Here is a 27,427-nt window from a genome sequence, read left to right as displayed (position 1 = left end):
CCCTTTATCAGTTTGGTGTATCACCTTGCAGCGTATTTCCTGGTGTTTTGTCTCTTTTAAGATAACCCAGTGCCCTGTGTCATCATGTTGACTGAAATGATTTCATTCATTGCATAGATTTGATCATTTCTCCCCCTACTTTCTGTTTGCAGGATTAGCTAAGAATCATTCCCTGAAGGGCAAAGCTTATATATTATACTGCAGTTTCCTCGTCTCGCTTTGATTTCATTTGGCTCCTGTTGCGTGACGTGTTTCATCTGAACTTCAAGATAGCATCAAACGTTGTTTTATTGCCTTGGCAGGTCCATGGAAATTAGCCATGAAGATAAGAGAACACAATCAGAAGAAGGAGGGGCTCTTGTAAATGGTGTAATAGGTAGTTGGAGCGGCACTCACATTCATATAAACTCAAAAATTGCAAAACTTTGGAGTAAAATGACACAATGAACAATGGATGGTGTGTTAGCTTTAAGATGTCCCAAATGGCTCATAAACATAAGGCTTAAGGAGGGCAACAAGAAGGCAAACAAAACTTTGAACACTGATTTTTATTCTGTGGTTTCAGTTAGAAAAATGTAGCATGCTAAACAAGCTAGGCTAGCAGCTCTGCGCGGCTGTATGGGCATCAGCTAAACACTAACAATATCAATCAATCAATCAATCAATTTTTATTTGTATAGCGTCAACTCATAACAAGTGTTATCTCGAGACACTTTACAAGAAGCAGGTAAAAGACCTTACTTATTGTTATGTTACAAAAAGCAGGTAAAAGACCTTACTCATTGTTATGTTACATAAAGCAGGTAAAAGACCTTACTCATTGTTATGTTACATAAAGCAGGTAAAAGACCTTACTCATTGTTATGTTACATAAAGCAGGTAAAAGACCTTACTCATTGTTATGTTACATAAAGCAGGTAAAAGACCTTACTTATTGCTATGTTACAAAGATCCGGCCTATCCATCATGAGCACTTTAGCAAAGCAGCAAAAGTTACAGTGGTAAGAAAAAACTGCCTCATTAAAAGGCAGAAATCTTTGGCCGGATCCCCGGCTCATGATGAAACAGCCTTCACAGGCCTAGACTGCGCCGGGCTTGGAAAGGGATAGGGGGAGAGATGGGATAAGATGCAGGAAGAGGGATAGAGAGCAAGGGGGTGGGGGGAGGTAGACCGTCCATCAGCAATCCGGTGGGGAGGGGGTGTGGGGGTTGTTCTGGCAGGCCGTCAACCAATGATCTCGAGGAGCCTAAGAGAGCTCAAGAGCTCCCAGGAAAGTAGGTGGTTAGTGACTGAGATTTACAGATAGATACATGCAGTAATATGATGTACTGTATATGCAGAGAGAGAGAGAGAGAGAGAGAGAGAGAGAGAGAGAGAGAGAGAGGAGCTCAGGGTGCCAGTTCCCCCGGTAGTCTAAGCCTATAGCAGCATAACTAAGAGCTGGTCTACACCAGCACCAGCCCTAACTATAAGATTTATCAAAAAGGAAAGTTTTAAGTCTATTCTTAAAAATACAGACTGTGTCTGCCTCCCGGACCCCGGCTGGAAGACGGTTCCAGAGGAGAGGAGCCCGATAACTGAAGGCTTTACCTCCCATAGTACACTTAGAGACTGTAGGTACCACCAGCAGGCCTGCACTCTGGGACCGTAATGTTCTCGAGGGACAGTACGGCACTAGTAGCTCCTTAAGATAAGATGGTGCCTGGCCATTTAGAGCTTTGTAGGTGAGAAGAAGGATCTTGAATTCTATTCTAGACTGTATAGGGAGCCAGTGCAGAGAAGCCAACACAGGAGTAATGTGGTCCCTTTTCCTAGTTCTAGTCAGTACACGAGCTGCAGCGTTCTGGACCAGTTGAAGAGTCTTTAGAGATTTGCCAGAGCACCCTGACAAAAGAGAGTTACAATAATCCAATCTGGAGGTAACAAATGCATGAACTAGTTTTTCTGCATCATTTTGCGACAGGATATTCCTGATCTTGGATATATTACGAAGGTGAAAATAGGTTGTTCTTGAAATTTGCCTGATGTGAGAGCTAAAGGACATATCTTGATCAAATAGATCAAATATCATGCTAACACGCTCACAATATAAGCTGACATGATGCTATTTGAAAGGTATAATGTCTACTGTGTTTACAATCTTAGCCTAGCATGTTAGCATGGTGAAGTTTAGCTGTGTTGTCATTAAACTAATTCAAAGACTTATCCCTGATGTCTGATGAAAAGAGCTCTACAGATCTCCAAAGTGATTATTGTTCATTCTTTGGGGATCACAAATGTCTGCGCAAGATTTCATAGATATTCCAGGAATATTTGATGCCATTTTATTCACAGCCACAAAAGCAAACCATATGCTAGAGGAAGATAAAGGGTCATCACACGCAGTAGGCTTCAACACACCGTGTGTTTCCAGCTTTTATTTCCAGTGTACTGTGTTCACTAACATTGTAAAGGTTTGATAAACGCTATCTTTATAATTCAGATAAAATAAGAATAAGACGACATACAGTAGACCCACATCCTACCTGAGGGGGAGGCGGTGTTCATGACCTATAATGCAGCAAGTCAGAAGGGAGTGCTGTAAATCTTTTGGCTTCACTTGAGGCACGGTATTCCGCTGTCCATTCTTTATACAGTCTTTGAGACGTACATATTGACTCAGGAGACATATATTGAACTTTGAGTGAAATAAACATTGTGAAGAATATTAAACCCTCGAAACGACTCACTACTGAGCATCATCTTTTCTTTCTGGTGCTTTTATTCTGTCTCAACTTCATTGTTAATGAGAGTAATCTCAGTTATTCTTGAGGCTTAGGTAAAGGTTTGAAATAAAATGAAATTAAATCAGATTCTTGGACCAATGAACCCTGAGAACCACAGAAATTTAAATTATTTTTAAAAGTCAACGTGACACACAATTGGAATTTTCTGTCTTCTAAAACTTAATGCACAATAAAAACTTTAAACATAAAAATAAGTCAATGAGATCAATTAGGGAACCAAAACAGTTAAATATTTAAAGATTTTTCCCTACACAGTTACCAAACTATCTAAAAACTATTATAAAATGTGCCTCTTTGAGCTTCTTTGAAGTCTTCAAAATATATTCAAATGCAGTATCTCTCACACACTTCATTATTTGAATATCCCTGCTGCTCATTCTCTTCCTGGCGTTTGTAAAGTCTGCCTACAACCAAATCTCCCCAAGGAAACTAAAGTTTGTAGTCAAGTGAACACAAAAACCATGGCAGTACTGACTAAAACAAACTAAAGAAACAGTATAAAACACTGAATATCCCTTTATTCAGGTCAGATTAAGTCACATTACAAATAAAATCTACTTCTATAAAACATTTTCCCTGTCACAACAGCTCCAACACCTGATCCTTTAAACAAATCCCTTAAACAAAGGATAAAGTCAGCCGCCGCACAGAGCAGTTTAAACATGAATGGTTTGCTGGTACAGGTCAGGGCGCCCTCATATGAACTTTACTTTCAAAAGCAAAAAAAAATAGATGTTTTTATTCCACACGTACTTAGCCTGATTCCAGAAAACAAAAGGTTATATTTGTATGTAAAATAAAAAAAAAACGAAGAAAAGAAAAGTAATGTTTGCAGAGTACTTTTGTCAGTCCGGTTTTCGGAGAGTAGTTACAATTAGGCCTAATGTTTTTAGAAACATCATAAATATAAGCTATTGTTTTAGCTATATATTTCTGCTATGATATCTTTACATATTTAAGTAATAGGCATGTAAAGATGGTAGGAGAGAGTAAGGACAATCAGTAGGCCTATACTTGTATTGTATCATCTATGTTTAAATTTTTTACTACTTGGTAGCCTATCAAAATCCATTAAATTTAGGCAGCTTGAAAGACATGAACTCTATTAGTTAGCAGATTAAGAAAAGCGTTAACATGAGCTCTTGTTAAAACAAAATGTTTTAATATCACAGAATAATAGATAGATAGATAGATAGATAGATAGACAGATAAATACTTTATTGATCCCGAGGGAAATTCAAAGCATCCAGTAGCAGGTTACAAAGACGTACATGACATGAAACATTTGTTACAAATTAAAGGTAAGAAATGTACATAACCTGTGCAGGGATAAAAATATATGTGCAATTTAAACAAATTAGCCTAATAGCCTACATCCTATGTTAAATTGTGTGTAACAGGAGACATTTCCAAAGTTTTGGAGCACATTTATTGAAAATACATCTGTACTTTTACTCTATTTAAATTGTGATTGCACGTCTGTTTTACTTGTATTGTATTTTTGCTCTTGTTAATTGTGCTTTAACCTCAGAATTATTATTTTTTAATCTTTACTCGTCACATTTATGGTAGGCTATAAACAAAACAATCAGGAAATGAGTGTTACTGTTATTGTGTTAAGTGTGTTAAGTGTTATTCGCTGCAAATAATTAATAAAGTATCTATCAATCTATCTATCTATCTTTATCTATCTTGAATCAGATTGTAAAAACAGTTAAGGGTCGGGCCATAAAACATACAACAATAAGAACAACGATACAGGTCAGTTCATTGATAAAAGGTCTTCATAAAGAAAATAAATAAATAAATAAACATTAAGAGTAAAATAAAATACCACAAGAGGTTTTAATTTGGTAAAATATTTAAGTTACTGTATAATTTCATGTTTTATCTACTTGTTTTGCAGAATACAACACTTCTGAAAACAACCTCTGACTCCATCTGGTGGCGGGAAGTGCACGCGCCGCTCTCCTCCGACAGGAAGTGACGTAACTACAACAACAACGTGCGGTGCTTTTTGAAAGGACACAAACTGAACAGGTCTCATTATGTCCTTTTTACAATAATGCGTGAACAAACGTCATGTGTAGTCGTACTTAGACCAAGCTGGCGATAGTTGGACAACGTTTGACCACAGGAAGTGAACTAAGGTAAGCTGTTTATTTGAATTAACCCGCCAGGTAGCCTTGTTAGCAAGCTAATGTGGCTAACTAGCATGTCGTTGTATGGGGGGTTTTGGACAGGCTGCAAAATGAAGCCACAAAGAGTAGTGGTTAATAACTCATATTTTACATAGTTAAAGACAAATACATATTCAGAAAAAACATGTTAAAGTGTTTTATGAAGTTATCCCCTCATCTATTCTCTCTGCTTCAGATTTCTTCAGTGATGGCAGCCTCTTTACCTCAGAAACCAGGGATGGGAGGGATGCCCCCCCAGCAGCAGCAGCAGCAGCCCCACCTGCCGTCCAGTGCTGCATCAGCTCCAGGTCAGCAGCAGATGCCCCCTCAGGGAGCTTTGAGAGAGATCTCCCCCGTGTTCCTCTGCAGGATTGGACAGGAGACAGTCCAGGATATTGTCACACGAACCATGGAGATCTTCCAGATCACAAGAGCTACACAGGTAGGAGACACCTGACTGGTAGCCGGTGTTATGTATTTTGTGATAAAGCTCACAAAATACATAACACATGGGGGCGGCAGTAGCTCAGTCTGTAGGGATTTGGGTTGGGGACCGGAGGGTCGCCGGCTCAAGTCCCGGTGCGGACCAAACATGGAAGTTGGTCTGGTAGCTGGAGAGGTGCCCTTGAGCAAGGCACCAAACCCCCTCCCCACCATCAGCTCAGGAGCGCCCGCTGTGGGCCGCTCCGTCACTCTGACATCTCTCCATTAGTGCATGTCCACAGGATCCTGTTTGTGCATGTGTGTGTATATTTCAGCCTGTGTTTGTGTTGCATGACTTACAGAGTGTAAAAACTGAAATTTCCCCTTGCAGGATCAATAAAAATAAATCTTAATCTTATCTTTATCTTAATCTTGTAAACAGCTGAATGCTTCCAATACAACATCCCTGCAAATAATTCTTCTGTGCAGACTGATTTTTTTTTTTTTTTTTAACGCAGTAAAAGTCTGTCAAAGATCATCATATGATGTCATGTTAGACCAGGGGTGGGCATTTGGCGTCCCCCATCAACCCTCAACGTGGCCCTCAGGTCAATTTTAACACATCAATTAAGTGTAAACATGAAGAAAACATGACAAAATCTGCCATGAAATCATGAAAACCAGAAATATGTCCATAATAATATTTGATCACTGGTATATGTTGAGATAAATTTGAGACATAATTGACTGCAATCATTTTTGTATCCTACAATTTGGCCCTCGGGCAGTGAGTATTAAATGAATGTGGCCCTTGCTGTGACCAAAGTTGCCCGTCCCTGTGTTAGACCAATAGTTACATTGGATGACAATGTGTTGAACATTCATTTAAATATTATATTATATAATTATATTTAGGGCTATAACTATTGGTTATTTCACCCTTTGATTTATCTAGAGGTGTTTTTTTTAATTAATCAAACTCATCTCAAGGTAAGTGAACGTGTTTATTAATAACATGCTTCATTGCTAGAATGAGTTTGTACAGTTTTCATGGATATTTAGATGTTTACAACTTAAGCAACCCTTCAAATTGCCTTTCATGTTGATTAAAAATTAAAGATAAATACAACTTTTTTTGAATTATAAAGAAGCGATCGTAGAATTTGCCTTTTTTGGAGCCTCTGGTTTTGTTTTGAAGTTGCTCATTTAGTCTGAGTGACAAGTTCAGAGTAGGGCTGGGAAATATATCGAGTTTTTAAGATATATCGATATATTTTCAAACAAGATATAGGGTAAGACAATATAGTTAATGTTGCATTAAAATAACGTTACAGAGGTGCCAGGTCGCCTTTTTCTCATCTCACTGATGATGACTGACTGTCTGTCCCTCTTAACCCTGCTCCTCCTCTCTCTCTCTCTTTTATTGTATTTAAGGAACATTTTTATTTTATAATATTACTTTTTAAATTCACAAACAGGTAGTTTATTTTCCAGGTGTTTTCACTGTTAATAAAATACATATCGACATATATCGAGTATCGCCATTCAGCTAATCAATATCGAGATATGAGTTTTGGTCCATATCGCCCAGCCCTATCTAGAGGTGTTTTTTTAATTAATCCAACTCATCTCAAGGTAAGCTAACGTGTCCTGGAGTTTTCAATAACATGCTTCTTTCATTGCTAGAATGAGTTTGTACAGTTTTCATGGATATTTAGATGTTTACAACTTAAGCAACTTTTCAAATTGCCTTTCATGTTGATTAAAAATGACAGATAAGACACAACAAATACAACTTTTTTTGAATTATAAAGAAGCAATCGTAGAATTTGCCTTTTTTTAGAGCCTCTGGTTTTGTTTTGAAGCTGCTCATTTAGTCTGAGTGACAAGTTCAGATATTAACTTTTTAATGTTTCTATAACGGCAAATGCTTACACGATATAGACCGGAACCTAAAATGTTTAAATATCCCCCTTTTGATAAAGAGCAATAAAATAATAACTTTGTAAATTAAAATGTTGGAATCTTTGACTTCAGTACTTCCCTAATAGAAAACATTTTTCAAGGTTGTTTACAAAGTTTTTTTTTTAAGTCTATCAAATCTCACAGTATCTCAAGTAATGAAGCGTCATTGAGTTCACTGTGATCCCGTCTTTGCCGTCTCCTGTCTGGTCTGTCTGGATGTTTTCTGAATGGCTACTGTTTCCTGGCTAACAGGGTTTCTCTGTTGTCTGTCAGTCCACATTTGTCCCATCCTTTTTTTCTGGTTCATCTGCTTGGCATTCTTGTCAGCATCTGTCTTATTCATTCTCCCGTCTCAACATGATCTGTGTCTCTAATTGTCCCTGTCTGTGTTTCACTCGCCTCTTTGAGCTTGTCCTTGTCCATTACACTGAGACATTTTTTTCTGAAAATTCTAAAAAGCAAAATGCAGCATCGTGTGTTTTATCACAGCTTGACACATCTTCGCTCACATGGTCGCATATTTAAAACTTTATAAAACACAAGGATATAAAAGGGGTTTTCAGTATCATTGTTTCTCTCCTCATACTAAAAACAAAATCTGCTTATGAACTTAAGTTTACATCTTTACACCGCCGTCGAAACTCAAAATGTAAACTCTTTAACTGATAAGAGATGCTGTGTCTCTTGGGGTGTAGCTTCCTAATGGCGTGACCCAGAGCCAGGCGATGTACACGGACCGCTTTGGGAAGCTCCAGGAACACCTTCGGCAGCTCGCTCTGCTCTTCAGAAAGCTCCGACTCCTGTACGAGCGCTGTGTGGAGATGACCTCTGACTTGCAAGAGGGGCCAACAGAGGTGAGGAGGGAGCCTTACAATTCTGCAAAGATATTTGTGCAACATTTTTTGTTTACTTTTCATCCTTTTAGTGAATACATAGAAAACACTTTCTCTAAAAAGACCTTTAATGCTTCTGTACTATGAGCTGGACTTAGTGCATTTGTAGAATTTTCAGTATTTTTTGGTGTTTGTTTACTGTCTGTGTCCAGTATCCATATGTATAACATTTATGACCTGAGAAGAAAAAGGGAACTCATTTGTATGTATTTTATGTCGTCAGCTTGTGCCGTATGTTGGGGAGGAGCTTGTTTCTCTCAAAGTGGATCCCTGTACTCATGCTATCAACCAGGAGAGAAAAGAGGTTCTGGAGGTATGTTCCTTCTTTTTCATAGTTTCAGCTTATTTGCATTCATGCTCACCGTAACCTGATCAAAAGCAGAGTTTGCATTAAAATAATATTCATAATAAAAAAATGAAAATATGTTCTCTTCAGTTACTTCTAAATCACTTTTGTCAGATTGGAAACCTAATTTCTGATTTGAATGATGGCAAAGTAGTTTGCAACTCCTCCCTGTGCTGTAATCCTACAGTAAGTGATACATTAATCATTGAAACACTTCCTTTTGAGTAATGGAAAACTGCCAAAGAAAGCCTCATATTGCTAAATATTTAAGAACTACTCAAGCCCAATTTGGGAGGAACACTTTACCCTGAGACCTTTTAGAAGTTTATATTGTAGTGGTCAGCTTAAAAGTTTATATTGTAGAGGTCACCTGTGGTATCAATCTCATAAGAATCTGTCAGGTCAGTGTGATGTAATGTAGATATTTCTCTGCATGTGACCTTCCATACCACCTTAAAACACAGAGGTCTAACAGAAAGCATTCAGCAGCCTTTTAAATAACATTGATGTCATGTTGTAATATTCCCACCTGGAAGATGATCTTGTTCTCCATGATGAATGAAAGTTAGATCCCATTATGTTATGGAAGAAAAAGGACCAACATAAGGTGTTAAGCTTTTGAAGTCCCTCCCTGTAAATGCCTCTAGGTGGCACTGCTGACACTGGCTAATAGTATAAATGCAGAAACCATGCATCATGTTCAGTTTCATTGAAATCCAAATCACACTGTTTTCTTTCTAAGCATTAGAGCCAATATATTCCAATTACTCCAGGCGGATCAATATTCCAGACTCAGGTTTAGAAATTGCCTCTGGACTCATTGTCAAATGTTGCCTGAGGCTGATCAGCTTGTTTGTGTTTCAACAGTTAAAGTAACTCTATTTAATGAACAAAATCAACAAGACCTGACAAGACTAATTTATTAATGAATGTTTGTAGCACAAACACAAGAGACCTGCCCTGTTTGCTAAATGTTGTAAAGATGTTAAATATATTAAAACGATTCCATCTAAGGTCCTTCTCTAAGAGCACCGACCTCCATCTGTGGAAGAAATGCCTTCTGCTTTAATATTAAAACTATGTGCAGTTTTTGTGCTTTAATGAGTCTTACAAATGGATATGTGGTGGTTCACTCGCAGAAAGTACGTCAGAAGAACCAGGAGATGAAGGTTCTGATGGACCAGATGAGGAACCTGCTGTGGGATGTGAACGCCATGCTGACGCTCAGGAAATGACACCACCACTTGATGGTCCACAAGACGATGAAAAGAAACGAGTTCCTCCACAGATGTAGGGACTGCGTAATGGCAAAGAGCAGGTGAAAGAAAGGGAATTTCTTTTGGACTTAACATTTTGGGACCTTCTCCTTTGGGACATCTTCTTTGTGTTGGCACTTCATCCCTGAGACTCACCGTACACTAAGAGTTCACCTAAGAACTTCTGGTGTTTTGTATGTATTATGTTGAAGCTTGTGAACTATTATTGATATAAAAACAGATGAGCTTTGTCAGCCTGAAACACTCCAGACCCAAGAATTTAAGGCAGCTGATATCCAAGTTCTGTTTCCTTCCATGAGTCTACGACTGTTAGAGGTTATGCTGTCCTGGTTTTTGTATTGATGACTTGAAACCTAAATCGCTTTAGGTCCAAACAACAACAAACAAACAAAAAAAAGTTAAAACTACATATTCATGTTGTTTTGGCCCCAGGTGCTGACTCGACACCAGACACACTTAACTCAGCTGATTCTCGCAGAAAAGCACAGAAGCTGGTCCAACGGCTGTGTTTACAATACAAAGAACTTCCCTTATTATGCTCCGTCAGTTGTAAAAACACTATGGGTTCAGAATTCAAATCAGACCCTTGGCAGCTATGTATCTCAGGTGCTTTGTACATAGGTGTGTGTGTATGTGTGTGCATGTGCGTAATGAGATTAGCTTCCTTTAGTGAAAGACAACACACCTGTTTAGCCTGAGGCTGTTGAGACTCGCCTGCCTGTGAATTTATTTTTGTAAACTGTGGCACAAAAGGTAAGCCTACTGTATCATTTCTGTTTTGTATTAAACCTTTTTTTTTTCCACACAATGTCATAACACAGACTTTAGAGTATTGCTTCTATATACAGCCAGCTCAGACTTTGCAGGATGTCTACCACTGTGTCAATATTGACCCTGAGGGCCGCTGTGGGGAACGCATTATGTCATTCTGAGCTCAGATGATGTATAAGTACATCAAGGCACATCCACCAACTCACGGTGATGTATATTTTGCCCCTGACCCTTTGTATTCATTTTTCTTTTTTCACACAGGCAGCTCATAAGTTAAGTGCTCCTACACTAAGACTCCCAGATATGCAAAAAAAAAAACACTGCGGCTATGTCAGGACTGGGCAGCACTTTGACTGCTCTAATCGTATTCAGAATAATTTCACAGCTAATGCAACCTGCCCTGAAGAGCTTTTTTTTTTACTAAATTGATTGCTTGAAAAAAATTAAATAACACAGGTTGTTTAAAGCAGCTGCATAAACTAGGCCTTGCAACACACCACAAACGCATCAAATAGGAAAATGTGCTTCTTTCAGTTTATTTGAGCAGCATATGTTTCCACTATATGGAATGAGCTCACGGTCATTTTCCATAAACCTTGGCGAGAGAAAGAGTTCGCTCAGTCTAAAGTGAAACTGAAGCAGTCATTCATCGGCTATTTTTTCTCATAAACGGCTATTCTCTCTAGCTTGTCAAAAGTGACCATTTGGGGTGTTAGTTTTATTCTGCAGAGCTCTATAACGGCAAAATGAACAACTTAGGACTTGTAGTCAAACAAAGACCGTTTGAGGTTTTCACTATCTACTTTATAAAAATGAGTTTTTGCTTCTCTTGGTGGTAATAAGAGCTAAGAGTGACAGGCAATGTGGGGAACAGAGAGGGGGGGATGACATGCACCAAACAGCGTCGGGATAAGGAGTCAAACCTGCAACTGGTATCTGCACATGGGGTGCCTTCTCTACCAACTGAGCAAAACCAGCTCCCTGTTTTCACTATCTTCTGACATGTTACAGACAGAGTTTTATGTGGGTTTCCAAATCACTCATGCACAACATTCCTCACTGCGTACTATTACAAAGTTTCCCATGATGCCTTGTACACCATTACACTCGTCTTCAGCTGCATTTCTCTCATCAAATGAATACGCCAGTCAGAATGCTCTTCAAGATACCCTGGCCCAGAACAACTTACGTTTGCAATTAAGAATTTACTTTTTGAGCTGCATGCTAAGATAAAGACGAGGAATCCAAGTTGATGTAGCCTGTAGTTGTTAGTTAGTGATAACCAATTACATCAACAGATTTGGAGATTTGCCCCAAAGACTTTTAAGAACACTGACAGGAACTGCACACATTTTTAATAATATACAGAACTTGAATAGGTAGACATAAATAAAGTAGATACTTTAAATGTTGTGCCTTATAGACAAATGGTTTTAATTATTATTCAGGACCAGGATGAGGTCTAGCCCCCCCCTCCCCACCACCCCTCCAAATTATTTCTACTCCTTTTTACTCATTTTCCCAAAATATTACCAGTAATCACATCCTGGTCATTGCAGCCACATCATTCCCCGTTGTCATCCAAGTTTATGTTGATATACAATATTTCAGCTTCTCTAAAAGGCACCATGAGGAAATCTTGTTCCTTCACCTCTGCAGAGAATCCTCCTCTGAATAAGAGACGTGCAAAGCAGGGGGAAAAACTCCAGACGTAATGCAGAACCATGAATTTGCATTTATAAATCATTTTATTGGTTTTACAGTTAGCATTTTGATGTGAAATGATCTGTTTCCATGGCAACAGTCCCTGCACAGTAATGCTCAGACACACGTCGACAGTAAGGGTGCATGGCACCGACACAAGTCCACTGGGTGCCTTTGGCATGAGACAGCCTTCCTTTTCACTTGGTCACAGCAGTCGCACTGTCATGTGAGCAGCCCGTACACGTTTGTTTACTCGTGTCCAATAGAGATTGTCCTTTCACTGGGACCTTTCAAGGCCCCTTACTTTCCTCGCTCTGTTGACACTACACTCATGGACGGGGGTAGAACTCGTTCAACTTGAGTGGGCCCGTTTCTCTTCATATTTATATTAATAAGACCAGAACAGTCCACCAGGGTCTGTCTGATGATTGAATGCTGACCACTTTGTCCACGTCCCAGACCGCCTTAGCATCCCATCTTGACCTTTCCCCCACTGATTGGTCTCATTGTCTTAATCCAAAAGGCCACTATACAAGACCTTGCGTCTCTCCACAGCCTGTTCTGTCCATTCTTTCCCCGTCGTTTTCACGCTCTCTCCAGGTCTTTGTACTTCTTGCGGAGGACAGACACTTGATCTTTGAAGAGCACGGGGTCCAGGCGAAACTGAGAGTGGACCAGAGGCATGTAGCCAAACCAGTTGGCGAAGGTGTTGACACACTCCTGCCGCTGGTTGAAGTGCTCCGGGTTGGCCCAGGGGACGCTCTTTGTACCCTGGAAAAAAATGGAAACAAGATGCTGACATGTACCATCCAGTCAAAAGCATCAAACAGACAGCAGCATGAAACACAAGTGACAAGAGACAAACGGCTCTACTTACCCCGGGACTGGGCAGCTCTTTGTACTGCTTCCTTTGGGCCACTTTGATCGGCGGCAGGTGAGTGACGGCAGCGACCAGGAAGTTCATCAGGATGTCCTCACAGTTGGAGGTGCGATCCACCAGAGTCCGCAGAGACTGGGGCAGGTAGTGGGAGAACAGGTAGTGGTAGTACCTGTGGGGCGAGTCACATCGTTAAACAGGGATGTTGAAAATGAAGAGAGGACAGATAGTTTATAGGACCGCCATGAAACCTCAATATTGCAAAACCGCACTATTGTCAAGTGAACCATCCACAGTGCAGATTTGACCCTGAATCTTATCCAGCTTTCTGCATGGCTTCCCTGTAAATCACTTTCATATTATTAAAACATGTCATCTTATAAGCCTCTCTCCTGAGCATTGATCACAGTGTTATAAGGCAGCTTAAAAGATGAATCACATTTTGTCCAGTAGGATATTACAAATGTGCAAGTCAAGAATATAACCGTTAATCAGTTTCACTCCGTTTCTCCTTCTTGCAGCAACACTTTGTCACATCTGTCGCCAGTGTGCAGAACCTGATGTTCTGCTCCACTGTAATTAGTCTCTAATCAATTTCAGCGTCTTCCTCTTGCACTCGCAGCCCAAACAGTAAATCTGTTTAGACAAGCACATATGCTACACACCTACACGCAGAAGAAAAAAGATCTCCACACAGTTAGTCAGAGGTGGAGGCCAGGGGGCAGCCTATACCTGTACGGAAACATCTACAGAGTAGGGTAGATGCTGTGATGTATGTTGATGATATGTAACTGGGACAAATTAACCATTTCACCTACAACAGGGATTTGATATTTATAGAGCGAAACAAGCTAAGCCCCCTGTGGCACGAGGCATATGTTCCTTATTCCTTAAAGGCTTTATATGTGATTTTTTTGATCCAGCAGATGTCGCCCTTGAGCACCAGCATGAAACCAAAACAACTTGCGCTGTATTGTTGTGTTAGCATGCTAATGCTAGCGATCTTTATTATGCTCGTATCTTCACACTGCATGTAAATTTACCTGAAATGAGCGTGATCTAGAAACACAGTTAAGCAGTGAGTACAGTATGTTATTCTTCTTTTCTCTAGTCCCTCAATTAAACAACTTTTATACACGAGGGGAGGAGTCAGCCGGCCGTCCCGACGATGTAAACAAACTGAAGATAGGACTCTAAAAACTCTGAAAACATCAGACAGTGGGACTCGGGTGTTACACCCATTGTAGACAGTCATGACTCACAGAGTTATTTTCAGAGGATAGACTTGATTTATATTATATTTAAGTGTGAAAAATCACATAGAAAGACTTTAAATTTGAAGGACCAGACATTTAAGTGCAGCGCTTTTCATTCAGCTGGACATTTTGCATGACATTTGAAAGTCTAAGCACCTGTCGCTGAAGGATTTTTGGCCTTTATTTGTACCTTTTATTGGAGTGATAGGACAGTGGACAGAGTGGGAAATTAGGGCGAGAGACTGTGGAGGAATGTGGGAAAGGAGCCACATGTCAGACTTCAACCCCATCCCCCCCCCCCCCGACCCAGAGGACCACAGCCTCCACACATAGGGCGCACACACACCAACCTACACTCCACTACCGGCGCCCCGGTATTAAAGTTTTAATGGACCACATTTAACTTTGTGCAAGTTGTTGAAAGTGATTGTTGTTATTGGATTTTCTCAAATGAAAATATTTATTTTCATTAACATAGCAGCCCATATTGTGAAAAAGCCATTTGGTGCGCTGTCACATCATTTTAATTATCCAATATATAGTTAAGTAATTTGATCATTTGCGTGTAAATGGCTTAATTAAGGGATCTCACAATGAGAGAGGCAGGTTTTAAACGACTACTCATTGTCCTCTCACTGTTTAATCGGTGAATCAGACATTCTAGGTAATGCAAATGGACCTCAAAGTGTCTGCGGGCATAACCCTAAGAGCTGTGTAGATTCAATTAGCATGAGAGAGAAACTGTTTTCATTGCAACTCGCTGACAAAAATGACGGCTTTGTCTCAGAATGTCACAGGGCTTCGGCAGCTTTTTTAAACACCCGTCTGTTGAGTAATTACATCCAGATTGTTGAAGAACTCAACGTCCCTCTGCTGTTGCACCTTTCGACTTCTGCCTTTTCAAATGAATCAAACTGCTCCAAGAAATCCCAGAGTGATTCACCCTCTCCTTTTTCGACTCTCTCACTCGTACACACAAATAATTATCCTCGGTACTTTGGCTTCCTGTTTGATTGTCCCTTTTTTGAGATTCATGTCAGCGTGCATGCTGCTGCTGCATTTCATCAAGGTGTTGCTTGTTTTTCTCTGCTTGGATCTGGGTTGTGTAATCCATGTTGAGTTGGTATGTGTGAGTCTAAATGTGGTTATCGGTGTGTGCACAGTAACAGCAGTTAATGTTAAAGACAAATCTGTGGGAAAGGGGATAAACAGTCAGTGCCTCAGTCAGCCATGTAGCTGTGTTGAGTTCAACTGTTTCAACTGCAATCTCAAAAACTATGGTATGGATTGCTATGAGATTTTGTACAAGCATTCTTGGTTCCTACACAATGTATCCCAGGGACCATTGTGATCCCCCAACCCTACTAGTGAAACGGAATCTTTACTTGCCCCCTCCAGTATCCCAACACCTCACATTACATTTGCTGTCCTCAGACTATGAAGCCATGATCAGGTTGACGTTCTCAAACACTACGGGACAAATTCAATTAACTTTTTGTAATAGCAAAAACAAAACAAGTTATCTACAAAGCCCTCCATAACCTGGCCCACCCACACTCTTCTCTCTGCTGACCAAAACCTCCTGCCCCCCCCTCCCCTTGCAGGACCAACCATCAGTCCCGGGGGTACAGGTCCTTCTCCATTGCCGCTCCCAGTTGGGCTTGACCCTCTACTTTTGCGATCTTCCGGCTTTTGCTTTCAAAGTTCAAATCTCACAATCCAATCGTTTCAATTGTGGGTACAAAACCAGTGACACTCCCATCAGCCTTAGCTGTTCTCTGCATGTACAGAGCTCCCACTCTCTGGAACTCACTCCCAAAAAACATCAGAGACCCACCCCTCACTCTCCACGAAAACCCTAAAAACACCTCTTTAACATCGCTTACAACCACTACCAAACTCTCAGACTATTCCTTCTTTGTTTTGTTTTGTTGTTGGTCTTTGTTCAGCGGTTGACTATTCAGAAAAAGCACTCAGTCTAATGTATTATTATTATTATGTTTCCCACGAGATAAGTGGTAATAACTTTGGTGTAGAGGTCTTCAAAGGTCCACAATCTCAGACCTGCACTTATGCACTTCAGGGCATTCTTTCCCAGGTCAGATTGAACCCTTCATTTTTCAAACAGTATTTTTTTACTAAACTTGTTTTTGCACAGAATATAACAAACCTGACCCTGGGTACTTTGAAGAGAACTAAAACTGCAGGTAAAGTTGCTCAAAAGGAGACTTCACTGAGCACATATAAACCTGGACCCGACCCTGTTTGGGCCCTGGCTCTGGTCTCGGGTCCAGTTGGGCTTGACCCTCTACTTTTGCGATCTTCCGGCTTTTGCTTTAAAAGTTCAAATCTCACAATCCAATCATTTCAATTGTGGTTACATAGATACAAAAACCAGTGACACTCCCATCAGCCTTAGCTGCTCTCTGCATGTAGACTGTTGGTGTACCTGTGGTAGAAGGCAGCTCCAGTCAGGACTATGGAGTAGTCATTGGTCCATTTGGAGGTGTACCCCCAGGCACGCTTCAGGGGATCCCAGAAGTGACTCCTGGGAGGGTAGCCAACGATCCGCTCGGGGAAGCTCCGCCACACCAGGAAGGCAAAATTCACCTACAAGAACCAGAAATCAGTTGTTGCAACTTTTTCCAGGAATACTCGGTCGTTTCATATTTTTCTTTTTTCTTCTTCTTTGTTTTGAATTACCTCACTGGTCAGCAGGACCGTATCCTCGTCCAGACTCAGCACCGCTTCTGTCTCTATGGCAACATGAGGTAGGAACCGACTGGTTGTCTGAGAGAGAGACACACGGTAATAAATCTTAAAGCTCTGTTACTGGAGGATGTATATCGTCTGGTCTGTACTTCAGAGAGATTACGAGAAGGAGATGATTGTGTTAGAGTAAATCATGTTGAGTGACTGAGAGGAGGGAATCACTATGGATTTTTTTGTGTGTGTCTGGAGTTCAAAATAAAAGACACACAGGGTAAAGGAGACGGGAGAAATGTGCAGAGCGAGTGACATTTATGAAAGCCAATGCCACACGGATCAGTGGACACATCAGATACACACAGATAGGATGAAAAAACCCCAGAGTAACAGATTTATGAAGGATAGAAAAAAAAAAACCCAGAGTGAGCAGCCGACAGTTTGTCACGCTGTCACTCAGACAGTCAGAGCGGTGCATGAGTGGTGAGTGGCACCAGTCCCTCACCTTCCTCCTCCCGTCTGTCACTGTGAGGGGGACGGGCATGGGAGGCCATTTGCTGCGGCTGGGTGGTGGCTTCTCGCTGTTCCAGAGGATGATGATCTGAGCAGGCAACACGAACACATCAGACTGATCAGGAAAAAGCTGCTAACCGAGGCTGTCATCATTTCCGACTTTTTGAACCCACATGCTTAAAATTATTCAATCACTGTTATCGTTTATAATCATAATGGAATCAAAAAATATCAACTTTTGTAAAACTAGTCATATTTTCACCCAAAAGTTGGTGCCAGAGAAAGAAAGAGAGCACTGTATAAATTGCACAAATAAGTCGGCAACCAGAAAAAATCAGAAAATCAGAAAGTGTGCAGGAATTTGCTTGCCATGTTTGATAATTACAAACTAGAAACTACTGAATATTTGGTGCCTGTTACTTTAATTCCAGTTGCCGTGGTAACGAAACAGGTACAGATATCGTTTGACTTTTACCAGAATCGTATGCATATTAAGAATTCTTGTATCTTGACATCCCTGCAGTTTACGTCAATCAAACCAGAAAGATTGCTGAAAGTAATTCTTCACAAAATATCTTGCATGGATACATTTGTTAATATTGATTGGCTGGTAGCGACTGTTTGTGGCTATACAGTTTTCTCTTGTACTTTGTGTATACCTGCGAGCAGTATTTGGACTTGGAGACCACCTGAAGCAGCTTCATGATTGGCTGAGATTGGGAGAGCAATGGAGAGACAGCTTGGATGACCGCAGTGAACTCTTGACCCGGACTGACCCCTGAAGATAAAGAAAAAAAACGTGAAACAAAGTGTTTTTGGGAGAATGTAAGACCAGTTTGAATATCGATCAAGAGGCTATTCTAAACAAGAAACGATTAGGAGTGCATTTTTTTACATGACAACATTCTGCAAAACAACAAAATGGAGAATTTGCACGAATATAAACTTCTTCCAGCATGTTTCAGAGGTCAAACATTAAAGGAGATAAACCACTCTTCTCTGATGGATCTGATGGATGGAGTAGGTACTGTACCTTTAAGGCACCAGACAAAAGTGTGCAACAGGCTGGAGACGCATGCAAAGCAAAGTCAACGACTAAAAAGCAAAAAACAAAGTCGTAAAAACTCTTGTGTCAGAGCAGTTTAAAGCCTTGATGTGTGTACTTCTGGTTTCCTCTTTAAACAAGAGACTAATGTCATTAGTATCACTGAACAAATGTTCTAATCACATTATAATGCACACACAGTGGTTTCTCAATAGACCTTTTTTGCATGATTGCTTAATTAAAACCAATACACACAAGGACGCAAGAGAAATATTTGACTTGATTTTCCAGGCGTTGATTAATAATCTTTTCCTCCACGGCGCTCACAAAACAGTCTTAATCTCCATCCTTAATGTGCAATCAGATCACGATTTGCATGTGGATCCGTCTCTATTTGAACGGCGCGTGTACTCACCTAATCCCAGGTAGTAGAACGGGAAGTGTGCGAGGTGGGTGGAGTACTCCGGCAGGACCAGCAGACCTCCTGGCAGGGAGTTCCACATGTACTTGTTTCTGGATATGTGGGAGAAAACGCGGTCCTTGATGATCTGGGCAGAAAGAAAAAGAAAGTATATGAGGGTTGTGATGTTTTTTTTTTTTGGAAGAAGTCGGGCTCATCTAAGCCGACGCCACATTTATTCCTTCCCCCTCTAAGCCGCTGCATGAGAGTCTCGGAGCTTAATGTAAACTCCAGTGACACGCTTGTGTTTGTGCATCACCAGCTCTGATGATACAGTTTGTGTACTTCCTGTTGTACACCAACAGGAGGTGTCCACGCGGCAGAAAACACCTGCCCCTCTGCCCAATGACCCCAGGGTGACTGCACAGCTGGGCCCCCATGGGGAGAGGCCCCCCCCCCCTCTGCATGCTGCATGTATATAAGCAGCTTATCACCAACCTCCAGAAACCTCTCCTTTATTATCTCGAGCATAAATCCCCTGCAGAGAATACACCAGGGACCGCCAGACTCGCCTTTTATGAACATGTGTGAAGGCTATACCCCATCACCGTGCGATTTGTGCAGAATTCAAAGAATCTGTTGTTTCCTCGGCTAAAATCGACAACTGGCAGCCCGCGTTGAAAGCGACTCGTATAAGGAGGTTGTTATTTATTTTCATGCATCGTCTAACCCTCGGGCTAACCTTCAAATGACATTCACTTAGCTGGAGGAGCTACCTCTGAAGTACATTTTTTTTTCTCAGCGTCTTCAAAGACCAGACAGGAAAATAAAAAAAGATGGACAGAGAAAAGGATACACGTGTGAAAACAAAGCAAATAGGGCCCCCGTTTCTTCTGCACACGGCAATAACTCTTTCGAAGATGGGATTTTTTTCTGAACGTGACCTGGAGCTTTGAAAAAAAGAAAGCTTTCTCAGAGTCTAATAACGGCGGGCAGTGAGGCAGAAACTCGCAAGTTGAGACTGATATTTGAAATGTAATGATATGTCATTTCTTTACATTAGGGGGATTCCTCAGAGACTGCAGGCAGATCGGATGTGGACTGCTTTGAAACGTTTCCCTCAGACTTACAGTACCACACAGAGCCCAGATTGTAAAAAAAAAAAAGAAGAAATACAGACGATTGGCCGAGCTCCAGCCCCCTATAATCATAATGATAGAATGGTGGTTTGATTCAAATGTGGAGGCTCTGTTGGAAAAGCCTTTTTCTGAGAGCGCGATCTGATGATAGCACACAGGCAGTAGGGAGCAACTATACGGCTGCCCGTGTTTCCAGCTGGAAACCTGTGTTTACAGCGGTGGCTGCTTTTTTTTGTGGATGTTTTCACTGGATGTTGTTGCACATTCCTCAACAGGATTGCATGGTGGGAGAATTGGGAGTTTTTAAAACATAGGTTCAGGCAGGTTTTCCAGCCGATACTTAGTGGCCAGAAGCAACATTTTGCTCTTATTTTCTTTTAGTGAGATAGAAGTTTGAACGGTGACACGTGGGGGTCAAACCATAAATCTAAGAAAGTACAGTGAGAGTAGTGCTGATGTATGATTAGAGGTCAGACCGGCATTTAAAACAGCTTCATTATGCAGCAGGGTGAAGTCGTTATGATTGAGATATCTTGAATTTAGCTGAGTATCAAATGGATTTTTTCTCACAATTTACAGCAGAACACTAAATCCCCTTTATTCTTCATCAGGATTAGTGATCCACAAAGAGTCAATGGTACATCGATGTCTTATGTATAACTCATGTGAACTTGCTGTCCCATTAGAAACAGATGTAGCTTGCCTAGTAACAGTTAGCTTCCCCCCCCCCCCCGTCAGCTAAATTCTTTCAAATGATGTCAAAATAAAAAAAGTGTAGCAGCTTTCACACATGCATGTCTGAACATTTCTAGAAATTTCTATATATTTTCTATATAAGTTGTGAACATTTGCACCTCACAGCGGGAGACTGTATCTGCTTGACGTGAGAAGTGAGGGTCTCGGGGTGGGGGGGCAAGACATGACTTAAAAATGATCGAGGTGGCAACAGAGTCTGGATCTATAATCAGTTTTTTAGGCCTTCTTATCGATGGTACGTGTGGTGAGACACATTCACAACATCAACAAGTGAGAGGAGAAGAACATGCTAATCATCTGGGTCATGTGCAAAAAGCCTGAGGTGCATAAAAACTTCCCATGTGCCTTCCTCTGGTCAATATTTCAGAGTATTTCCTGATAGATTCTCTTCATTAGCTCACTTCATGCAAGACATTTTATAGGGATGTAGAATATAGAATGTGAAGAACAGTAAAACAAAATCATTAGCCTAGGCATGTTCCTGTAACTACAGCTGTTCACCAACCACTCCTTTACTGGTCAGGAAGAACATATTTCACAAAGTAATATTTCCTGTTAACAGCCTTTATGTTGTGTGTGTTGAAGCCGAAGCTGACCTCCAGTGTTGTGAGGACTATCTTGTCCACGGAGGAAAAGTAGGCCTCCCACAACATCTGGGTCCTCTGTCTGAGGGCCAGGACGCGTTCGTTCCCCACCGCTCTCACCGTCGACGGCACCTGAGGAGAGAAAAGATATAAACCCAGTTAAAGATCCACACAGAGACGTGAGGAGGACATTAATGAAAAAAAAGAACAGAGAGAGAGAGAGAGAGAGTTTAACTTGTTTGTAACGCAATTCTAAAAATAGATTGTGAAAGAGGCAAAAGAAATGACACTGAATCAAGTGGGAGCTTAATTTGGCCTCCTGAAGAAGCGTTCGACACAGAGCATGATTGTTCAAACAATTAGACCGTAATTAGTTTGGACTACATCGCAGGGTTTAGAGAGAATCGCCAAAATTGATTAAATCACTTAGAAAGTTAAGCACAGCGGCTCAGTCAAAGCTGAACCCAGAAAACAGTGAGCGTTTGACTCCTTTCAAGCCTTTTGTCTAACACATTTGCTAATGAGCGCCAGTTTAAGGACCTGAAGGCGGCTAAATCTCTCTTTTTTTTATGTCCTTGTTCTTTGAAATTCTAAGTTTCTCTTTGCATACCGCCCCTTAGCTACATTTCCCCTTTTCTCTCTCTCTCTCTCCTCTTAGTACATCTGAAGGACGGCTTCACTTTCACCTCGCGCTCGGTTTTGTTTGAAGTGTGCGTGCCCTCACCCAGCACCAGATCACAGACGGTGTGAATATTTTCTGTTTTTGTGTTTCCATGCCAAAAAGAGTTTTTTTGCAGGTGGGCAAAAAAAAAAAGGTTTATTCAACCCAGTCCTGCCGTCATTTGCAAAATGTCTCAGGGGCTTGTTCCTGTTCATTAGCTGAATGCCAATTCATGTCCTCCACTGGCCGAGATCAAATCGGATCAATGCAGAGGAGACATGATGTAATTTGTGCGAGGGAGAGAGAGAGAGAGCTGGCTTTGCTTGCTCTTTGTGTTTATTTGTGTGTTTGAGGAGACGCAGACACACAGGATGAGCGAGCGAGAGAGAGAGCGCTTTTGAACTGAAGCTGGATTAAGGTCTCTTTGGGTGTTTAATCTCAAAGGGCTCCAACCTGTAAGCACAGTGTTTGATACAGGTAATAAAGAGCTGCGGTAGTCGAGTCTGTAAAAAAGGGATTTTGAACGCAGTTTTATTACTTCCTTTTTTGGAACAGCTGGGCTGCACACCTTTAAAATATACGACTAAAAATTGTCATCATCCCTCGCATAGTTTTGATAGACAGGGCCTGACGGATGGCGGACTTTGAGTCGAAACTGAATCTGATTTTAGAGCGACAAAATAACTGATTAAAGCTGATATAGTTGATTTTCCAGCTGCAATTAAAATGAATTTGTTATATATGTAAATCGTGCATCAATTTAGCTCCAATATGAGAATGCAAATGTACCCAGAGGTCTGCTTTCTGGAACCTTAGAAGTATTCACATTTATTATTTAGAGGCAGCATGCAAGTTCCTGCAGAGCTCAGGCTGCTGCGAGTATTAAAGGAGCAATATGTAACTCCGACACCTAGTGTTTAAAATGGGTACTGCAGTTTAGAATTCAAAACATTGGAGATAGCTGTCTACCCCCACGGCCCCCTCCTCCCTAGAGTCGATGTGCACGCTGGTTGCCGTGTCCTGGAAGCTTCAGCGTTTAGCCAGCTCTGCATCTTTCTTGAAACCTCTCTGCGTTCTAACCTCCCCATCTTTTTTAAAAACTTTTCAAGTATCTATCCTAGTTTTTCCATGATTCTGCTTTTCAGGCTGCATCTTTATGAGTACAGTTTTAAATTTTTATTGGTGATAAGGTGAACAAAAAGAAACAACAATTTTATGTTCAGGTAGTGTGTTAGAAAGGTGTGAAATGTGTTCGTGGCAGCGTAATGCTTAGTGGGGAGTACCGAGAAAACAAACAAAAAAATAAATAAATGAAAAATTAGTTAGAGAGAGAGAAAAAAAAAAAGTATATATGTGAGTACAGTTTTGCCTCACTCCTGCGTCTCAAACGCCCTAAAAGGAAATTCAGTCTATGTTCTTGTTTTGTGTCTTAAAAAAAAGGCGTGTCCATGTAAATGAGACTCCCTGGGTTACCTGTAGTAGTAACCTCTCATCGCCCTCGATCACCGCCTGGTTCCACTGTATGACATCAGAGAACGGCAGCTCCCAACCGTTACTCAGCAGCACTGGGATGCACGCCGCCTGTAAAGAAACACACACACACACACACACACACACATATTAGACTTTTAAAGAGACAGTAACACTCACACACCAGCTTGTATCATGTAGAGGAAAATAAAAGTTGTAACATATGTAACTTTAAACTCTGATCAGCTGCAGTTTCCGGGGCTCCTCCCTCGCCGCAGGCTTCTTTTTCTTTGGCGGTATAAAGCATAGCATGACACACTGCAGCCTCATGCATATAATACAATCAGGATGACTCCCAGTCCCAGCTGCTGGGCATTACGATATCCCAGACCGAGCAGATATTATGATCAATGCTCTTGTGTGGAAATCTACTTGCAGCTGATTGTGTGTGTGTGTGTGTGTGTGTGTGTGTGTGTGTGTGTGTGTGTGTGTGTGTGTGTGTGTGTGTGTGTGTGTGTGTGTGTGTGTGTGTGTGTGTGTGTGTGTGTGTGTGTGTGTGTGTGTGTGTGTGTGTGTGTGTGTGTGTGTGTGTGTGTGTGTGTGTGTGTGTGTGTGTGTGTATAAATTGGCTGGGATTACTTTATATCTCCTATCTCTCCTTTCCCATGAAGCCCTGGAGGTTTTCCAAGAGACTGTCACTCAGATGTATTTGAGCACTGATGTGGCTGACGGTGCTGAATCCTTGTGTACTAATTAGCTACAAACACTGAAGGGGGGGGGGGGGGGACGTATGCAGGAGAGGAGGTACAATGGAGAAAGTAGAGAGGGATAAGAAGGAAGCAGCTGATACGTGGGGGCATCATGCTTTATTGAAGCAGATTTTTTGGAAGTTGCCTTATCCCCCTCGTTCACTGACAGGTGTTTGATGTCGTTCCACTTTCTTTTTGGCTTTCCGAGCCCTCGTTTGCTCTCTTTTTTTTAAAACTCCATTTCTCTCTATTTTTTACTCTCATGTCATCCTTTTTTTTTACCAAGGTTTGTGGTCTCAATAGGTGACTGATGTTATTTATTTTTCTCCACTTTTTTTCTAATTAAACCACCAGAGGAGCAGCAGCAGCAGGAGCCAAAGTGCTATGAGATCAAACGCTCCCTCCGGTCCACCGGGGGGGGGGGGGGGGACTCGGCGCTCGGTGCTCGGTGCATTTCATCTGAGAGTAAACCCTCGCTGAAGGACACTCGAGCAAATAGGGCGACTTGTATGTGTGTGTGTGGGTATGTGTCAGAATCAAGCCCCAGGTTACAACAAGGTCAAACACAAGACTCCCAGAGCGATAATCCAAGGCCTCGAAATTTTTTGAAATGCAGCCCCGAGGCTAGCCTGAGTCTCCTCCCCCCCCCGGGGGGGAGAGCAGACCTTCTGAGCGTGAGTTTCAAACACTTGCCCTGCTTTGTTCGCCTGCGGGAAGGCGTATGTGCGGTGTGGCTGCGTTCGGTTTGTTTGCATTGGGAGATAAAGACGGGGAGGCTGAGAGTAAACGTGCATGTGGAAAGTTAGCAGTATAGTTGTTTTTTTTTACCACAACTTGTATTTGCCAGTTCTCTTGTGGGCTTGACTGGCCCCAAAAGAAAAATCCTGAAAAGTGCCTCCAATGGAAAAGAAACAAGAGGACTCAGGGAGGGAAAGAGAAAGTTAAAGATAAGAAAGAGAAAGAGGAACGGGGGGGGGGGGGGTTCAGGACCCTGCTGCACCAAAATAAATAAAATATACACACAAAAAAGATTCTCAAAAAAGTGCTTGAAATGGAAAAGAAAGAGACGACCCAAGGAGGAAAACAGGACCCTGACTTCTGCCAAACTAAGAGGGTTGTTGTGTGTGTGTGTGTGTGTGTGTGTGTGTCCATGTGTGTGTGTGTGCGTCCTTGTGTGTGTGCATGCAAGTGTGTGCGTATTTGTCCATTCAGCAGCAACAGCGGTGGTAGGGCAGGCTGCCACTCCTATGGATGCTTCCGGTCCATACACACACACACACACACACACTGTAGCCCCAGAGAGCGGAGCAGCCAGGGAACATTTGTAGCAGCGAGAGAGTTCAGTGTTTGGCAAATCTAAAAACAGCCACTACTGCTTCCTGTGCTGGTGTGAGACTGTCGACTTGGGTGGCAAAAAAAGAAAAGGGAGAGAAAAGCTGCAGCCAGACCGACTGCTTCAAACTGCTCTTTCACTCCACTGCTCCCACTTTCTCCTTTGTTTTGCCTACTTGCACTTTCCCTGATGGACTTAAATACCAGTGTTTGCACTCGCCTGTGTGTCTGTGTGTGTGTGTGTGTCTGTGTGTGTGTGTGTGTGTTAATGGACCCATTTTAGTTTAAAAGGCCCCAACAAAATAGCAAATAAAGGCTTTACAGCTACATCTCCACTCGGCACAACACAATGGTCTGAGGGGAAAATACTTGCAGATGTGCCCATTAAGGTGTCAATAACCAAAAAGGCTGCATAAACAACAGCTCTGGAACATGAACATTGTGCTTCCTGAGCGTTTCCGTGTTGACTGAACTGTGTACGAGCTGGATCGAGTCGAATCTGAGCAGTTTCCTCTAATGTGTTATTGTAATGCGGGGGGGGGGCTGCAGATTATGTAGCTGTGATGACTTCTACATGTAGTATGTGGAGATTTGTTTGTTTGTGTGCGCAGAGTGGATACTGGAGACGCCTAAAGTGAAATCTAATTGTGCTTTCACACTTGCAGAAAACTCTCCCAAAAAAGTCCTGAAATTTACGGGGGTGAGCTGCATGTGTGATCGCAAAAAATCTGAATTTCTCATTCCAACTGTATCTCCAATTTGACCCGCCAGCCCCCCCAGTGACAGATGGGATGAGCCCGTGTGAGAATGCAGCAGGAAATATTCAGGAACATTTACTAGGAGGAGGAGGAGGTGATGAGGTTTATATCCAGATCGGGGGACGGCCGTAGACTGTTTGTGCACGTACAGCGCCATCTTTCTGCACGTTATGAAACTGCTTCATCGTTTTTTCTCCTCTGTTTTTTTGTTGATACATTGCACATGTTGAACTGCAAATGTATTTGCACTCAAAAGAATCAAAATAGTGTTGCTTTATCCTCCACTTTTGGGCCATTCTTTGTCTGTCATGCTTCCTGCGGACCCTCCCGTCCGACAGAGATAGGCGCATGTGTGAACGAGCTAGTCCTCCTGAAACTTTCTAGAATTTTTTCAGGAGTGCATATAGAGACAACCAATCAAGAGACATGTCAGAGCTACAGTATGTTACTACATTCAACACAGTTTGCAAACGTCAAACTTCATTTCTACTTCTGGAAACCAAACTAAACAATGTTTAAGATAACACCATGATTAAGTGTTGCAACTTAAACCGCTCTGAAAACATGTCTTTTAACACTCTAAAGTTCTGCTTTTGAAACATTGAATATGACACACGTGTTACACTGCGTTACATCAGGAGTTTAAATGTGAGCTGCCGCTGCACTCATACCCGGCTCATCACTCCTCTGCCTTCAAGCCTCAATGATTTATTAATCACTTAATAAGCAGCTGTCAAAGGTAAAAAACCATCCGGAGTTTATTATTTATTCAAAGTTTGAACATGAACGCAACTGATCTGAGGCAACTCCGCAACTGTTATGACACTTTGATCAC

At 41.6% G+C, this 27,427-nt stretch overlaps 2 protein-coding genes across 3 annotated transcripts in view; one reads left to right on the top strand and one right to left on the bottom strand.

Annotated features, from left to right (window-relative positions):
- Positions 1 to 4,752: 4,752 nt before the first annotated feature.
- Positions 4,753 to 10,672, top strand: zgc:114119 (Mediator of RNA polymerase II transcription subunit 30-like). The gene is made up of 5 exons (XM_061059994.1): positions 4,753 to 4,937; positions 5,164 to 5,409; positions 8,051 to 8,209; positions 8,472 to 8,561; positions 9,734 to 10,672. Exons 2-5 carry the CDS (start codon positions 5,176 to 5,178, stop codon positions 9,827 to 9,829), a joined length of 579 nt encoding a protein of 192 aa, XP_060915977.1. The 5' UTR covers positions 4,753 to 4,937; positions 5,164 to 5,175; the 3' UTR covers positions 9,830 to 10,672.
- Positions 10,673 to 12,371: 1,699 nt separating this feature from the next.
- The window catches only part of ext1c (exostoses (multiple) 1c), a 102,108-nt gene continuing 87,052 nt past the window's right edge, over positions 12,372 to 27,427 (bottom strand). For both annotated transcript variants that reach the window (XM_061059015.1, XM_061059016.1), the window contains exons 4-12: positions 23,757 to 23,864; positions 21,635 to 21,754; positions 19,159 to 19,291; positions 18,358 to 18,476; positions 17,691 to 17,786; positions 17,183 to 17,269; positions 16,929 to 17,089; positions 13,224 to 13,395; positions 12,372 to 13,117 (exon numbers count right to left, since the gene is read on the bottom strand). In XM_061059015.1, the coding sequence (XP_060914998.1) occupies positions 12,932 to 13,117; positions 13,224 to 13,395; positions 16,929 to 17,089; positions 17,183 to 17,269; positions 17,691 to 17,786; positions 18,358 to 18,476; positions 19,159 to 19,291; positions 21,635 to 21,754; positions 23,757 to 23,864 (1,182 nt within the window). In that variant the 3' untranslated portion in view covers positions 12,372 to 12,931. The remainder of the gene's footprint in view (positions 13,118 to 13,223; positions 13,396 to 16,928; positions 17,090 to 17,182; positions 17,270 to 17,690; positions 17,787 to 18,357; positions 18,477 to 19,158; positions 19,292 to 21,634; positions 21,755 to 23,756; positions 23,865 to 27,427) is intronic.

This window comes from Labrus mixtus, chromosome 16 (genome assembly GCF_963584025.1).
Source record: "Labrus mixtus chromosome 16, fLabMix1.1, whole genome shotgun sequence".
NCBI lineage: Eukaryota > Metazoa > Chordata > Actinopteri > Labriformes > Labridae > Labrus > Labrus mixtus.
Note: the sequence above shows the minus strand (reverse complement) of the source record. Positions and strands in the feature narration are given on the sequence as shown.

Excerpts from the sequence above, each read along its gene's own strand:
- zgc:114119 (XM_061059994.1), top strand. The coding sequence starts at position 5,176 with ATGGCAGCCTCTTTACCTCAGAAACCAGGGATGGGAGGGATGCCCCCC. Across the intron at positions 5,410-8,050 it reads AGATCACAAGAGCTACACAG|CTTCCTAATGGCGTGACCCA; the intron begins GTAGGAGACACC and ends CTTGGGGTGTAG. Across the intron at positions 8,562-9,733 it reads AGAGAAAAGAGGTTCTGGAG|AAAGTACGTCAGAAGAACCA; the intron begins GTATGTTCCTTC and ends GTTCACTCGCAG.